The sequence below is a fragment of the Numida meleagris genome, chromosome 1 (assembly GCF_002078875.1).
Source record: "Numida meleagris isolate 19003 breed g44 Domestic line chromosome 1, NumMel1.0, whole genome shotgun sequence".
Taxonomy (NCBI): Eukaryota; Metazoa; Chordata; class Aves; order Galliformes; family Numididae; genus Numida; species Numida meleagris.
Window position 1 is genome coordinate 82,925,595 of NC_034409.1, and position 16,824 is coordinate 82,942,418.

The 16,824-nt window shown below is 40.2% G+C and overlaps 1 protein-coding gene across 2 annotated transcripts in view; it reads right to left on the minus strand.

Annotated features, from left to right (window-relative positions):
• Nucleotides 211–16,824, minus strand: part of ABI3BP (ABI family member 3 binding protein) — a 135,922-nt gene continuing 119,308 nt past the window's right edge. For both annotated transcript variants that reach the window (XM_021400077.1, XM_021400069.1), the window contains exons 33-37: nucleotides 10,322–10,401; nucleotides 8,797–8,826; nucleotides 7,636–7,797; nucleotides 3,670–3,783; nucleotides 211–1,599 (exon numbers count right to left, since the gene is read on the minus strand). In XM_021400077.1, the coding sequence (XP_021255752.1) occupies nucleotides 1,484–1,599; nucleotides 3,670–3,783; nucleotides 7,636–7,797; nucleotides 8,797–8,826; nucleotides 10,322–10,401 (502 nt within the window). In that variant the 3' untranslated portion in view covers nucleotides 211–1,483. The remainder of the gene's footprint in view (nucleotides 1,600–3,669; nucleotides 3,784–7,635; nucleotides 7,798–8,796; nucleotides 8,827–10,321; nucleotides 10,402–16,824) is intronic.

Genomic DNA, 16,824 nt, shown 5'->3' on the forward strand with positions numbered 1-16,824 from the left:
CCACATCCTTAAGTGTCAGCGCTCTCCTGTCAGCCGCACATTCATTAGGAAGCTGTGAAATGTCATTGCTGCTGCTTGCTCCTCAGCCCTAAGGCATCAGGTGTTTGCCCAGCTACTCAACAGGGGCCTCTTCCAGAGTGACCCCCTTCTGCCATAGCCATTGCCACGGAAACTAGCACTTGTTTGCATGTAAAACAATAGGAGAAACGCTTGATTAAAAAATATTTTATTAGGAGTACAGTGTACCTGCAATGTACTTTATAAGGCATTTTCTATAAATGACTATTTCTACTATATATATATCTGGGTGTCCTGTTCATATTTTTCAATACATTAGTAATGTAATGAATAACACCTTAAAAAAAAAAAAAAAAAACTACATCTCTTTATTTAGTTCATAAATGTTCAAGCAGTACAACAAGTAGCTTTGGGAGAGGTTTTAATGGCCGGAAAGCAGTTTTAAAAGTTCAGTTATCACTATTTCCCCTTCCTCCCCAATGAGCAATGTTTTAAACCATTCTTTCTTTCTTAATAAAGCAAACCTGACTGATGATGCCATTACGACCGCTTACCTTTCCCATTTCACTTATTGTCCCAAACCCTCCTGCAATGTACGTACATTTCATTTCTGACCCATTAAGTCGCAGTCTCCAAAAACGACATTTTTATGGAGCGCCACAGTCCAGTTTCATTGTTTCTCCACATACGCATGTACCTGTCTGCTTTCATTAGAGGAACACAAACCACTGCCACGCTCGTGGGCAGCACTCCTAACTCCACGGCCATGGGCCGATCGCGCTGGAGGTTTTGCTGGAGGTGAAGCTTGCATTTGAAAACAAAAATGGAAAAAACCACTAACCCGATCATTGAAAGCTCCCCACGCAACAAAACTCAGCGTTTTGGCAGGAGTACGGGCTGTTCGTATGTGTAAGGAGAAAGCACTTCAAGTTTCCTGGTTGCAGGATATTAAAACCTGTGGGGACTTTTCTATAATTTATGATGGGGGAAGCATGGCAGATGTACCTGGACACACAGCTTATGGCACTTAACGTTACAAGCCCAGGGAATATTTAAAAACTTAACGCATACTGCATCCCGTGACCAACTTTACCGTAACTGTGTCTTAAACATTTATTACAACACTGTGATAAATAATATACACACTGTATCTCTTAAAATACCTGATAAACCATACCTCAAGAATAGGGAGCCAGCTTCCCTATACATTATCCTACACCGTGTCCCTAGCCTGTGTTTTTTTTTTTTTTTCATCTAAAGACAAATTTGTAAAACTGGATAACTACAGTAAGCAGCCTACGCTATTACACAATTAATGCAATATTGGCATTAGACTTGCATAAACCTTACACGCCAGCAAACTTGTGTAAGTGACAGGCATACCATACATTCCCATCTTGGAGCTTGCTTGGGGCAGTCGCGAGGGTGCTTGGTGTTGGGTCTTGGCACCAGGTCCCCACCACCTCTACCATTTCCCGGGAATCGACGTTCCGCACTCGTACCAGCGCACGTAGTTGATGTGAGTCTCCCCACCTATTTTTCCAAACTTGACAGGTTCCTGACGAACTGCCCTGAAAAATCCTACAGGAGAGAAGAGAGTTTGTTTGCAGGAAGCCATCAGAGAGTACCTTCTTTTGATTTCCCTGTGGGGCTTGCGTATGACTCAGTTAACGGCTATCAATATGCCACAGCCGTCATTTCCTCCCTTCCTTTCAGGTCAAACGTACCCACTGTTAACTCTGGTTTGAATGGGCTTGCCACAACCAGGGAGGAATGGAGCAGCAACGTTTGTCTGCTCTTTCCTCTGTCCCAGTCATGCATGAGCTGCAGGTTGGTTTTTCGTTTTCTCTTTTGTTGGTGGTTTGTACTTGTTTTTCTTTAGCTTTTCAAACCAAAAATGAATGCAGCTTATGAATGCAGCCAACTAAATCCAGTAGCTGGAAACAAATCGGCTTTGCGTATCTCAAGGTAGGCAGCTTTTTATTTCATATTTATAAAAACTTCTGTAGTAAGTGAATCTGATGCAGCTGAGAGGGTGGCTGTCCTGGCAATGCCAGACTGGATTCAGACAATTCTTTATACAAACAGAATTCCTTTACAAGTGGGTAACACTGACTGGGGAAGGAGAAGTCAAGCCTAACCCTAACCATAACCCACACCTACCACAATGCATTCATGCACTTTGGTGAGATGTTTTACAAACGAAGCACTGTAGTGAAGGTTCGGTCAACACACCAATACCACATTGAAAACTATTCTGACTTTTTTTTCCTCATCAAAATACTCCATTACTCATTGGGCACGCAGACCTGTATCAATACAGCTGATGTTCTTACAAGGGGGTGGAACACTCTGCAGTGGTAATGCTGCAAACAAGCAAGGCGGAGGCTCAGCTGACAGAACCTGCTTACACTTGAGCCTGGGGAACATGTGAAAAAATAGGCAGGGCGGTCACGGCTGCCGGTAGGACATCCACACCCCGTCCCCTTAGACCAGACCAGGATTTTGGGCACCCACCTTGAATTAGTGTATTCAGAATTACTGCAGCATGAATTATATTTTCCAGTAATAACTTTTTAGTTTCTCATTAGCGCTAAGCAGAGCTGTCTGATTCTCAAGTGATGATTTATGGCACTTAACATTAACCTTGCTAGTTTCAGCATAACACTTCATGCCGCTATGCAAACTGAAAGTTGCGGTTAGGTTTAAATATGCAATACCAAATGTGAATAACCTGTTGGAATGTTTTAAACAGGACACAGGCTGTTTACCACCTCACAGAACCTGAGCCATAATGGTCTTTATTAAGTCATAGCTCATCTTAGAATCATAGATTCACAGAACAGCTTGGGTTGGAAGTGACCTTAAAGCCCGTCCAGTTCCAACTCCATGCCTTGGGCAGGGCTGCCACCCACCACATCAGGCTGCCCAGGGCCCATCCAGTCTGGCCTTGATCGCCTCCAGGGATGGGACATCCACAGCTTCTCGGGGCAGCTTGTGCCAGGGCCTCACTCCACTCTCAGTGAAAAATTTCCTCATGACATCTAACCTAAATCTCTGCTCTTTTAGTTTAAAACCATTCCCCCTTGTCCTATCGCTACCTACCCCGCTAAAAAGTTGATTTCCCTCCTGCTTATAAGCTCCTTTTAAGTACTGGAAGGCCACAATGAGGTCTCCCCAGAGCATTCTCTTCCCCAGACTGAACAAGCCCAGCTCCCTCAGCCTGTCGTTGTAGGAAAGGTTCTCCGGTCCTCTGATATCTTTGTGGCCTTCCTTGGGACCCGCTCCAACAACTCCACATCTTTCTTGCACCTGGGGCCCCAGAGCTGGATGCAGTACTGCAGATGGGGCCCCATGAGGACAGAGTAGAGGGGAACAATCCTCTCCCTCGCCCTGCTGGCCACCCCTCTTCTGATGCAGCCCAGGATACAGTTGGCCTTCCAGGCTGCAAGAGCACACTGCTGGCTCATGTTAAGTTTTTCATCTACCATTTTCATCCTCAGCAACTTCTCATCTCTTCTGCCTGCAGAGCCAGCAGTCCTTGTCCATTGCCCACCCTGGCAGTGGACCCTCAATTCACCAGCAGGGAAAAGAAACAGACAAACAATGGAATTGCCAAGGATTGCTACAGTGACATTCTTAAGGAATTACCGTCTTTGACTGGTAGATCGTCCTGCTGTCCTGTCCTTCCATCTAAGAATGAGTCTACAAATTGGCAGTGATCTTCTCCATGGCCCCTTTGGTCTCCTATGTTATAGAATTTTCCTGAAAGGAAAGAAGCAGCAAAGCTCAAAATCCATGTCCCGTTTAGAGAGGACTGAAGCCACCCACCAGAGACCGATCCTCTTAGCTCTGTGGGGAAGCCAAAGCGAATGCAGCCATTCTTTACCTCTCAGGATCTGCAGCTGTAATTAGAGCATTTAGTGCGTAGTGCAAGCGCAGCGCTCATGGCTGTTGACAGCAGCACCCCACTCTGCCAAAATCCATGCCAAGATGTATTTTTCCCCTCCTTAACTTCCAAACAGTAAGCAAAACCCTGTTATTACCTAGAACCTCATTCTGATTGTACAAAAAATGAGGTATGTTTTGCTAGCAATGTTAATGGAAGGCAGGTTTGGTTCCCTATTGGGAAGCCCTGAGAATATCTGAAGAGGTCTTTGCAGCCCACCTCATGACACATGCAAACCGTGTTTTAAAAATTTTATTTTTACAGGTTGTAGATGCAAATGATATCCTTTAGCTAATATATGACCTCGGTGTAGTAACTGCTTATCCAGAACATGAAATGGGCCCGTATGGTTCCTTGCAGGGCTCTTTAACAGGACCCTTGACTGTGACTGAGCAGAAAATAAGATCATAAGTACCAAACAGTGTGTGCTGACATTACAGTTTGTCTTTAATCTGTTGAAGACTCCCAGTGAAGGAGTTTTGACAGAGGTGTTTACTTATTGATATGATTTGCTAAAACAAAATTAGCACAGTTATGTTCAAAAGATGGAGGAAAGCCTGCCATCTTTGCTCCCAAGCCTAGACAGGAAACATTTTCAGATAAAATCCGCATTTTATCTGACTTTTCACAGCACTTCTCGATACATCTGACCTTGGGGTGTGACTTTGAAAGGAAAGGTGAGAACTTTTAGAAAAGGCTCAGTGCTTAGGTATAAGCTAAGCACAAAGTCCAATTGCTCGTTAGGTGCTGGGTCTCCTGTGGCCCTCAATCTGTGCCCACCTGGCCGTGTGACAGGTGATGAGGTAGCTCATACTACTCCCTGAAGTTCAATTAGTACAATAGCAGCCTGCCAATATATTCACTCTTTCTCATGTTTCTGTGGTCTGATCAATACTTTGCCAAAAATTCTCACCTCCACTTGCCGGTCTAGGTTTAGAAAATAATTTATTACTGTCTAGCTTTGGCTGCAAGCATATTTTTTTTCCATGCAAGAATTGTTCAGAGGAAGTTCCTCTTGGTAAATTTTTGATCTGAAGTTGAGAACATTCAGGCTGCCCAAAACTGCATGGTTGTTTTTCTTGTTTTGTCTTTTCTTTCCATGGTTGTTGAATGTCACACATAGAATTTATCTTTTTCTGCTGCCCCATAAATGCTTTTTTTTTTTTTTTTTTTTTTTTGGTGGCCTGATTTTCTGGAATGCTTACTGCAACTGCTCTGGAGTACTGTTAAATGAAGTCAGCAGTAGACGCTGCTTTATAGAACAGTCCTGGCGTGTGTAACATGGATCAGTTTTTCTTCACTGGAGACAGAATTAAGCAGATACCTTATGGCTAACAAAAGAGCACAACTTTCAGATACATGCTGTCTTCTGGTCCACAGCATAACCTGTGCATAATTCAAACAGTTGCTATACATCACTCAACAGCACTCTTGGTGACAGCAATTAAATTGTTACTGTCTGATTCCACAATAAAGGAACACACTTTAAACATTTAGTTAACAAAGGACTAGGTTTGTCTTTCTCTTTTGGGAGTAGTAAATCTGTCATAAAGTACTTTTTTTTTTTCTCTTTTACAGCATTCCCTTATGGATGCTCTTAAGAAAATTAGATCCTATTTTTATTTTATACGTTGTGAATTCTGCAACAATAGAAGAATAAATTCATGCCAAAAACAAGCATGCAGAGGTTCAGCTTTTGGTGGCCTTATGGAATGGTGTGCCTACAGTGCACCCAAATTTCAAGATTATTTTGCTGCTTCAGCAGCAAAGCTTTGGGAGATACTTTCAGCATAATGTTGAATGGAGACTTTTTGCTCCTGGCACACCGTGCAGCTGGCAGTACTAGCAGGTACACTTCTGCTGGGCTTGCGAACATGATGGGACAAGGTACGACAGTAAAATGCATGAGAACAGAGCTTGGCTTCAGCTTGGAAATTATCCCACTCTAATGTGGAGGCCCATGCCATGACAGCCTCACTTAGGAAAGACAAGGGAAAATAATCACAGAACAGCTTTCCTCCTACATAAACATTTCAGTTCCTTCAAATATTGTGACAAGTGATCAGCACTGCCTGTAGGACCTGAAATGCAAGAACCAAGCCTAGCAAGTATAATGAATACAACGCGGCTGTCATGATCTTTCCCCAGCCAAGTCAAATCACCACCCTTCCAGCAAGAACAAAACCAATCTAACAAAAATAGGAAAATGGGCTCCTGGTATATTACACCTTCATTCTAAGATTGAAGTAGCTTTCATTGCAGTGTTAATTCACTTGATTTAGAGCTACGGTGTAGTCCTGCTAAATTAGCACTGCCATTTCCTCTGCTGGCTGGTTGTGTGATATGCTACGCCTCATTGCCAGCTTTTGTCATTTGATCACAGCTAGTTAGTGCAGCAACAGCTGAATGAATGATACCTCTGTTCAAAACCATCTCTCTATTCACGTAATTGCCAAGGTATTACTTACGCATGAGGTATTGTACTTACTATTAATGACTCGGCTTTCCTCCTTTGTCCGCTCATGGGGGAATAGTGATGGCAGCTTAATGTTACTTTGGCACAGGCTGTTCTGTGGTCTCTGTTTCCCTTTTCACTCTCTGTTACCACACACAGAGACCAGGGAGCCCTGCTGCTGTGAGTTGCTGAGCTGAGAGATGGGGCAGCGTTGGGTTATGGAAGCTGATTCTTTCAGTCAGTCTCTCCTAGTTAACTCAATCCAACGTGATGGACATACTGCGTAACTTACACCCCGAGACATTTCCCATACATGGTTTTGTTACATTCTTTGTGCTCTGGATGCTATACTAAAGCCATCGTAACGGAGATGTCAAGAAATGACTTCATACAGAAGGAAACCAGGAACTTTGAAAAGATTATAAGAAGTTAAAATGTCTCCAGATACACCTTTTGCAATGTACGTGAGATGCAAATTTCTGCTTAACTATCAATTAACTGAAAAACAGTATTTCTACTGACTTCTCCCCCAGCTCAGATACAGGACCTGTCACTTGATTCATGTCTTAACTACCTCATTTGCTAATGATCGCAAGACTCTGAACAGAACCTAAGAAACTAAGGCCAGGAGGCTGCTGTTAGTAATAGAGCATAACATAAGAAAAAGAAGGATGACAGAAAGAGATCATAAACAAAAATGTGCAATGTGAAAACAAAAATGTCAAAGCAGATGAGAAAAATTTGTCCACTAGAGTTGAAGTAATGTATTTTTAAGTTTCATAGTAATAATGTAACAAGAAGTTTATGAAGTTGAATGGGAATGACTGAGCTCTAACCCTGATCTAAAATTAGGCCCCGATCCTCTACTAAGAACTGTCCCAGGCTGTGATTTAAACACAGATTTGGCACCATTACAGCATAAGCTATTGACTGTCAGGCATCAGATCTTTATCGGTTTTCTCTAAGATCCCCAGGATACCAACAGGCGCTGTAAATCAGACAGTCATCACGGGGAAGTAACACTTGAGTCTGAAAACTCAGTATCAAATGACTACTGAGCACAAGCAGACTAATATTTATGATTAATCTATCTAGGGACTACATTAATCATGCTTGATCACACTTCGACAGTGCCCATGTTGTTAAGCCTCTTAGTTCTTTGTATTTTTGAAGAGCGTATAATGTGAACAACACTGACTTGAATATCTCTTACCTGTAAGTGAATCGCTGAGGTATATCTTGTATCTTAAAGAATTACACAGCTGCACACCTACGAACTTCTTATACCAGGTCCTTTTCACGTATTGTTTCCCTTTGCATTCTGAGTAAGTGTCAGAATTGAATGGGATTTCAGTCCAGATAGCATCCTTTCCCACTGCGTGAGAGGAAGAAAGATACTAAGGTACGACCGTCTGCATAAAATTATATATGACAAATATATTCTGATAAATAGAATAAGAAACCTTGATGGAGCAGAATGCACCTTGAAATATCCTAATAGCACCTGTCACCTGCATTTTGAGCATGACGGCTATTTTGGGGAAGCACTGAGTGTGCAGCTATGATTGATGTAGTGCACTGCTTCTGCCTTCTGTGTCAGTGAAGCCATCTGAGAGCTCTTACTTCTTAGGGGAACAATGTCCTTGTGTTGCCAAAGCATTCATTTACAATGTATGTGATACAGGCATTGTTTCTATGTGGATTCAAGACAGGACAGTCAACTTGCAGCAAAATATACGTGATTAAAAAAAAAATACAATAAAAGTGCCGTGAATTATGTGGAAATAAATTGTGTCAGTTTTTGTCAAAGTGTTGTCCACTACGAATGCAAAAAGGAGCCCAATTTGCATGAATCAACTTCAGCTGTTCTTCAAAAGCTCAATCCACCTCCTGCTGAAGACAGCAAGTCTTACAAGTGGTGTAAAGCAGAGCTGAATCAGCCCTTCAGAAGCAGAAATTTTTTTAAAAACATAATGGCAGATAAATAGCATCCTCCAAGTTGTGTTCTGTTAAGTCACTTAAAAAGTGTGAAATAGCTTATTCATTCTGAAGAGCTTTCCTTTGATTTAATGACAAAATTGAGAAAATATGAGGCTGTCTTTGGCTCATCTGTGCGCATTGGTTTGAAGCCATCCCAGCTGCCATGGGAGCATCACATCACACTGATTGCATTCTGCTCAGGTAAACAAGTAGCCTGGCATGTATTCCTGACAAAGAATATGGGTGGAAAGAATTAATTCAAGTACAAAAGCTGTTTGATTCCATTGCTCATTTAACTGATGCAGTCCAGACCACCACCACCACCACCCTAGAAATTATGCTGTTTCTGAAAAAAATCCTGATCAGAAGACATAATAATTTATATAGGGCTTACTTGAAATAGGCTCGCTCACTCTTGGGTCCGCTGTGGAAATAAAACAAACATTCAATCAGACGTTGCAAAATTAACTTTCTCATGATTCCAATGGAAAAGCATTGTCAAGTGATTTTCTACAGTTGACATAGGCTGAAAGTGTTTTGGAAGCAAAGTTCACTTTTGTATTGAATTAAGAAAAGAAATGTCATTGCGTGAAACTACAGCATCAATGTGCTTTGAAAAATTTTTACTTATGGGAGCCTACGTTCAAACCAGGTTCTAGTGAACACAGGAGTTTAAACCTGTAATCAGTAAAACTCAATTCTACTGCACCTCTTTTTTTTTTTTTTTTTTTTTTTTTTTTTTTTTTGAATTTCAATCTCAAAATTTAAATTAAAAAAAAAGAACACTTTGTAACACTTGCCACTGAAGACTTGGCTATGATTGCCCGGAAAGTGAGAAATGGATGTGTGCAATTAAGCAAAAATAAAATGTAATGCTTAATTTGGCCAAGCTAAATAGGAGACAGAACATAAGCCTTGTCATTCGTGAAAATTGCACCTGGCATAAACATTAATTCAGTTTTGACAATCTAGGACTACAAGGAGTGTATTCATAATTTTAAATATGTGTGGCTCAGTCTGAGCTCCTCCCTGCCTAATCCCTTGCTCATCTGAAACTCTCATCCATCAGTGACTGAGCATTAGATCAAGACCATTATATTGTTACACCTGGCTCAAAATACAGATTGTGAAAGTCCTTTCAAAGAGGTTAAATTCCTTTTTTGTATTATATGGTCCTTAAGCACTATCAAACAAAAACTACTTCTATACAAAAGAAGATACCTATTTTGTACAGTCATTTAATGTCTACTGCATTTGGCCTCACTGGGAGCTGGAATACAGAAAGCAAGGCAATCTCTGATTTTCACCTTTGAGTCAGATAGGAGTTAAGCTTGAAAATGAGCCAATGTTCAAAACAGACGTGTATATACCTCTTCAGTGTTTTCACAAGAGAGTAAACAGGATGGAAGAGGACATACTGGGGCACCAACTGTTCCAACTGCTATTTCTTAATCATTTTTTCAACCTAAAGACATCACTATTACACAACAGCATTTTGAACAGGTAGCAAGTTGTGTATAAACACAGTAGCTCAAAGAAAAACTAAGTCCCCCAGTCAGAACATACTAATGAGTTTGACAGGTATAAAAATGCCAGAAACATTAATCTTAAATGACTGAGCCTTCTTTAAGGATAAAGTTCATTTCTTCACAGGAAACACCGGAAAATCTCTCTGTGTTCCTTCCTATTTCTCCTGCAGTATGGTCATCTTATGCCCCCACACAACAGAGCTTTGATCTCAAGCTGACCCTCCAGACAATAATGCTGAGTAGTAAAAAGCCAATTTGGAGATCAGAAAGAGCAAGATCAAAGCCACAAAATGAAATAAGAGAGCTTTTCATATATCCCAAACAAAATGATTAAAGTTGGTTCACAAACATGGATAATACAATTACATTCAGACCTTTGGAAGTCCATACCTGATTCAGTACTGAAAGCCACAACATTGCTGCTCGGACCTTCACCAAGGGGGTTTCTAGGTTTCACGTGGAATTCATAACTGGAGAATAAAAAGTATCTGAATGAAAATTTTGCAAACCAATCGTTTTCTCAGATTCTGGAGCAAGCAAACCGCCAACACACACCTTGGTGCTACTCGCCTCTTAGAGAGGAACCCAAGGGCGTTGTTGCTTGCTTTGACAACACTGAGATGTTCTTTGCCCTAACTGTTCAAAGCCTCTCTGAACATGTATTTTACCAACCCTTTTGGTAATTCTTTGCACAAGTATTATTAATGTTTGATTTAATGCACCACTGGTTTAAGTCTCCTCTTGCATGTGCGATTTCGGTTCTGGCAAGGAAGCAGTTTAGGTGGGGTCAGAAACAATCGGATAAAGAGAGGCTGAGCACAGTTATTTATTTGCACATTTTTAATTCATAAGAACACAAATCCAATGCAGTATCTCCCAGTCCCACCACCAACAACAGAAGAGGCCATTGTTGGAATACAAGGTGAGGATCCAGTCGCTTAAATATATTTTAACAGCAAATATAGGAAATAATAGGAGCATATTGTGCAGCGTCACCTTATCTTTTCGCAGTATCATCTCGCAACACCAATTTATACTGCAGTTATCTCACAATTTCTCTTCCAACCAACAAAATGCTAAGAAAACAGAAGAGTATTGAAGAAAAAATCCAAGCCAAACTTCTCTGCTCAAGCCTCCCCTACCCCTCTCATCTGCTTAATGACAAGCAAGATAAGGTTGTTTCTAACTCAGCAACTCAGCTGAGACTTAGACATTCAGTGAGATGCTGTGGGTAAACAGTGATTCAAAGTTAGCTGCAAACCTAAAAATGATGCACAGAAGATGCCAGCCAGATAAGACAGAAAAGAGGGTCACAAGAGCAGAGACTGGACATGGCTATGATCTTACATCTCCTAGCTGCAGGCTGGCAGCACCTGGGGACTTCTCACTGCTCAGCAGCAGCTCAGTTTCTCACCCACTGCCTGTGCCTACTTCTAGGAGCTCTGTGCCAAAGCACTCTGATCAGAAGCATGTCTACACCAGTCAACAGCACCCTCCTCATGCCTTCCCCTTGAGTTTGAAGCAATAATCTGCCCTGTGCACGTCAGCTACAAACATTTTTCATATGCTCTGGGTGCTTGTATAGTGAATCTCTCAATAAAGAATGTTTTCTTCATCAGCTAGAGAGATGCACAGGACTCAATGGGCCCAACAGACTAATGGCCCTAATAGACTAAACACGGAACAAAACGAGAATCCCAGAAGTTGGGTAATTAACCACCTAGCTCTTGATTCATGAAAGGTCATTTACTAGTAGTAACTTGGTAGATCATGACTGTAACACAGCATTGTAATTTGCAGCATTGTTGCAATTGTTTCCAAATAGCAATTTTTAAAAGAAAAAACATACCACTCTTTGCACTTTGGATATTTGCAAACTATTTGCAAGTCCCTACAATAGACAGAGTAATTCAACCCAAACTTTAGATTACTTCTCCTTACCTCTTGGCTCCTTCAAAACCTGCACAGTTCGCTAATTAACCATGCAGAACCAAGTAACAGTTTTCCAACCACAGCATGTCTAAGACAATATTATCTAACTTCCGAATTTCTTATATAAGCAATTGTCTTTATTTATAATGTTTTATTTTTTAAAGTTACTGTGATACAATAACTTTTTTGGTTAAAAAGTATTCTCATCTAGCAGAAATGTTGCTATCCAGAGAACTGCGATACAACAGTTGGAGATTCCTTCTGAAAAAGCAATGAGAAATTTTTGCCTAGGATTCCCAATCTACAACTCTTTTAATTCCACAGCAGCAGTTACAAGGAAAGGACAACAAGTGAGCAGATGATATATTTTTGTGGAGCTGGACTGGGAAGTTGCTGCAGGGATTTGGAAGGTAAGGATGAAGGGAAGTGTGTACTAAAGATCTATAGGCACCATATCTGGATCTCCCCTGAACATGTAAGGGTTTTTGCAAGTTTGCATCCCTCTGTCATTCAGAAAATTTAGAGTTGGAAAAGGTGGTGGGTACCTAACCATCGTTTCCTCTGCCACATTCACACCTGAAACATTAGCAGTGGCTGGAATAATATCAAGAAAAATCACTTTTGGAGACGAAGAGAAGTGACTAGTTGACAGAAAATGGAGAAAAAGATAAAGTTAGACTGAGATAATGGTGTGATAGAGTTTACAGATCTGACTGTAAGTTTAAAATCATGGTGCGGCTCTCTTCATAGAAAACCAAATGAAATCTCCCGTTTTGTGTATCACGTGGAAGATCTGAAAAGTTGGATAGGGACTTGTTATCAGGGATGTACTGATAGGAAAAGGGGTAATGGTTTTGAACTAGAAGAGGGTAGATTAAGATTAGACGTTAGGAAGAAATCTTATCTCAGAAGGTGGTGTGGCACTGGAACTGACTGCCCAGAGAAGTTGTGGATGCCTCATGCCTGGAAGTGCTCAAAGCCAAGTTGGATGGGGCTCCTACCTATCTAGTCTAGTCGGAAGCATCCCTGCCTGTGGCAGAGGAGTTGGAGCTAGACAATCTTTAACATCCTTTCTAAACTAAGCTATTCTAAGATTCTATGAATATAAAAATGTGTAAAAATATGGGTACTTGCTGCAATCTTATGCATTTAAGCACAAGTTACAAGTGTGGGGAGAATCGTTTAGAAGTTCAAGAAAATATGAGGGGCAAAGTTAAGAAAGGGGAATAGGAAAGCTGTATAATGATTATCCCATGCCTACATCATAGCTAGATTTGATATTCATGAGAAACTGCAGCCTTTATTCCATCTTTATATCTGTGCACTCGTTATGCCAAATATTCTGCTACCCAATATATGCAGCAATCTAGCATCTCTCACACCTCTAACCTCTTTAAGACTGATGTCTTAGACACCTGGTAGAGGACTAGGCCTCGCAAATCCTTCCAAACTGCGTAAGACAATAAAAGTCATTGTACAGATTAAATGGACTTGACTCAACAGTAATTACTGTGCAGAGCACATTTTTCCACCATAGGAAATCACTATTCCACATGGAACCTTGGCAGATGTAACTGTTCCTGCATTTTTCAAATCATGCAAAAGGAGAAGATGGAAGACTGCAAAACAGAAAGTATCTGAAGAAAGGTTTTCATCACAATTCTGAGGACTGGAGGAGCTGAGTACAGTCCTGGGATATAAGGTCAACAGGTTGCGAGACGTCTGTTGTTAAATGACCATCATGCAGGACTGTTTCAGCATATTGAGCTTCTCTGTCTCTAGATAATGAGCCTGAATTGCAGCACCATCACACATAGCAAACAAAACTAGGTTTAATAGAAGGAAACATTTTCTTAAGCAAATGATGCTTCACTTGTTTGAGGAGTCTTTCTCTGAATCAGGCTGGAAGAACGGCCAAGAGAAAAGAGAAGTGCTTACAAGTGACTGTGGCATCAACAGGAACTTAGTAAAAAAAAAACAAAAAACTGTTAGTTTTGTGATAAACAGTACAAAAAAACCTCAAAAACTTTTTTTCCCTCTGTAATCTTCATATTCCTATCCTAACAGCACTGCAGGTTTCAGTGTAGTTCTCATCTTTTGACCCTTGCTATTAATAAAATCTAAGCTATATGCATCAGGAAATTTTTCTCTTCTATGTGGTGAGCACATTTTGGGTGCTGAGTGCAATACCAACTGATACTAGATAATGATAATAATGGCATGAGCATGTGACTAAGGATTAATGCCTATAAATTTACAAAAAGCTTCCAGCTTCCAGTTGACATTATTTAGCCTAGAGAAGACAAGGCTCTGTGCAGACCTTACAGTGGAGGCCTTCTAATATTACAATAAAGACCTTACAATGTGGAGGCCTTCTAATGTTTAAAGGGGGAAAACATGGGGAGGGACTTTTTATCAGACAGGGTAGCAATAGGACAAGGGGTTATGATTAAAATTCATTATTGAGATTAATATTAAGAAGAAATTCTTATCTGTGAGGATGGTGAGGCAATGAATCAGGTTGCCCAGAGAAGTGGTCATCCCCAGAAGTGTTCAAGGCCTGGTTGGATGGTGCTTTGGGCAACCTGGTTGAGTGGGAGGTGTCCCTGCCCACAGCAGGGACAGACAAGTATACAACAGTATATCCTATATATGTCCCACACATTTTATCTTTACTTTAAGATTTTAGGGTTTTGTTGTTGTTGTTGTTTTTATGTGTATTTATTTTTATTAGTTTTATTCTGCTTTTACATTTCCTGATATTTATATTCCTCAAGAAATCTTATGGTTGGAAACATACTTTACTTTACCTAGGGAAGCAGTCTAAACCAAAAGTCCAAAAAGACTCCTTCGAAATGTACTTAAAAAGGAGAAAATTATATTTGAAATTATCAAACTACTTAACCAGGGAAAGGACCAGAACCTATTCCTTTGGAATGCAAGCATCACAGCCATTTTGTTTATTAATAATATTTTTTGGAATAAATACTTTCACCAGTAGACTGAGGGGACACGCCCCCTATTTTAATGACTATCTGAATTTCCCCAGGGCTATTTTGGCACATCTCTGACTAACACAGCAGAACTGCAGTCTTCATATTTTCCTTTATTACCTCCCAATTACTGCCAATACAAACATGCATGAGAACTTGTTTTCAACAATATTCAGACTCTTTTTTGAAGGCTTGTATAGTAATTAGTGCTGCAAAGTTTCCTGGACACTAGTGACATATTCTATGAACCTAGCTGTCCTTAAACAAACCACCAGAATAAAAGAGAAAACATACACTTAATTTAAAATATATATATATATTTTAAGATAGAGCAAAGATAAATCAAAACTACATATTTTGGCAGGAAAACCAGAAGAAACAGCAAAGTAAAATAATACCAGATCAGATGATTGGGAGAGTTAGAAAAAATAAATCAATTTTAAGCAGTTAGAAAACTCCAAAACTATTAAAAAAAAAAAACAAAGACAAAATTCTTTTAGAAATGTGAAAGTAGATTTAGAAGCAAAAAACCCCCAAACAAACAAAAACCCAAACCAAAACCCCAACATCTGTTTTTAATATTCTAGGTTAGGAAAGATCCATTAAAAAGCTGCAGGACAGTGAAGCTGATCTTAATGATGGAGATGAACATCATCATCACTACTCATGAGACAGAAAGAAGGAATCAAAAATCATATTAAGCCCATTTCTATGTCAGGTCTCTCTAGGCTTATTACAAGCAAACATCTCAAGGAAGGAAATGCTGAAAAAACTGAATAATTAGCTTACTTTGCCAGAAACTCACATGGCAGGTCTTGCTTGACTATTGTCATATGAGAAGCTACAGCAATACTTTGTTTAAGGGCAGTGTAAAACTAAAAATAGACAAAAAGCAAAGAATGGGCTTCTGGGGATGCCAGTGAAAATAAGAGTTCCAGTAGGGGCAGTCCTGTAAACAAACTCAAAAATATGAGATCTGTATGACAAGTTAGATGGAATATTATAGGCCTCCTCAAATGACTGCTTGGAAGCTAGACTGTAATTGTTTTGACCAAAATGATTAATCTGTGGTTTGGATGTTTTCCAAGCAGAGTAGATGGTACATTTCTTGAAAACTTGCATAAGAACTGAATTTTCCATTTGGAGTGCAAATATTAACCTGACAACATAGTTCATACTAGAACATTCTTTTCTTTGTCCTTTTTTTTTTTTTTTTTTGCTAAGAAATAGATGATATTTGCCTTAACATACAAAAATATCTCAGCTTGCATTAAAGAATATGAGCAAAGTTGAGATTAACAAGATCAGAAACTACTCACATAAGGAAAAATCATACAGTTATTCAGGTTGCAAGGGAGGTCTGAAGGTCTACCTGATCCAGGCCTCTCCATTACAGGGCCAACTTAAAAGCTACACGAGGTTGCTCAGAGGTTCACAAACAAGCTCACAGATACTCACTGCTTGAATGAACTAGCAGAAAGGAGGATGAATGGTGTTTAGCTATTTCACTTCATTTAACAAGAAGGACTAATTGAAGGATAAAGGTAGTAAAAGCTGCAGAAAATTTGGTGTGGGTATGTGTGACAACGAGCAGAGGGCTGACTGAAATGTGACCTGAATCTACTCTAAAATTCTTGAAAGTAACGTGAAGGATAATAAAAGCTAACTGCAGTACGAAGTTGTATATGTGATTATTAGCTCACAGAAGCACATCCATAACAGAAATTCTTAAGCAGAAGACATTCATAAAGCAAGAGAAAGGTTTCTTCAAGCACAACTGGATGAAGGGAGCCTACAGGAAAGCTGGGGAGGGACTTTTTAAAAGGGCATGTAGTGACAGGACAAGGGGAAATAGTTTTAAACTGGAAGAGGGCAGATTTAGACTAGATGTTTGGAAGAAATTCTTTACTGTGAGGGTGGTGAGACACTGGAACAGGTTGCCTAGTGAGGTTGTGAATGCCCCCTCCC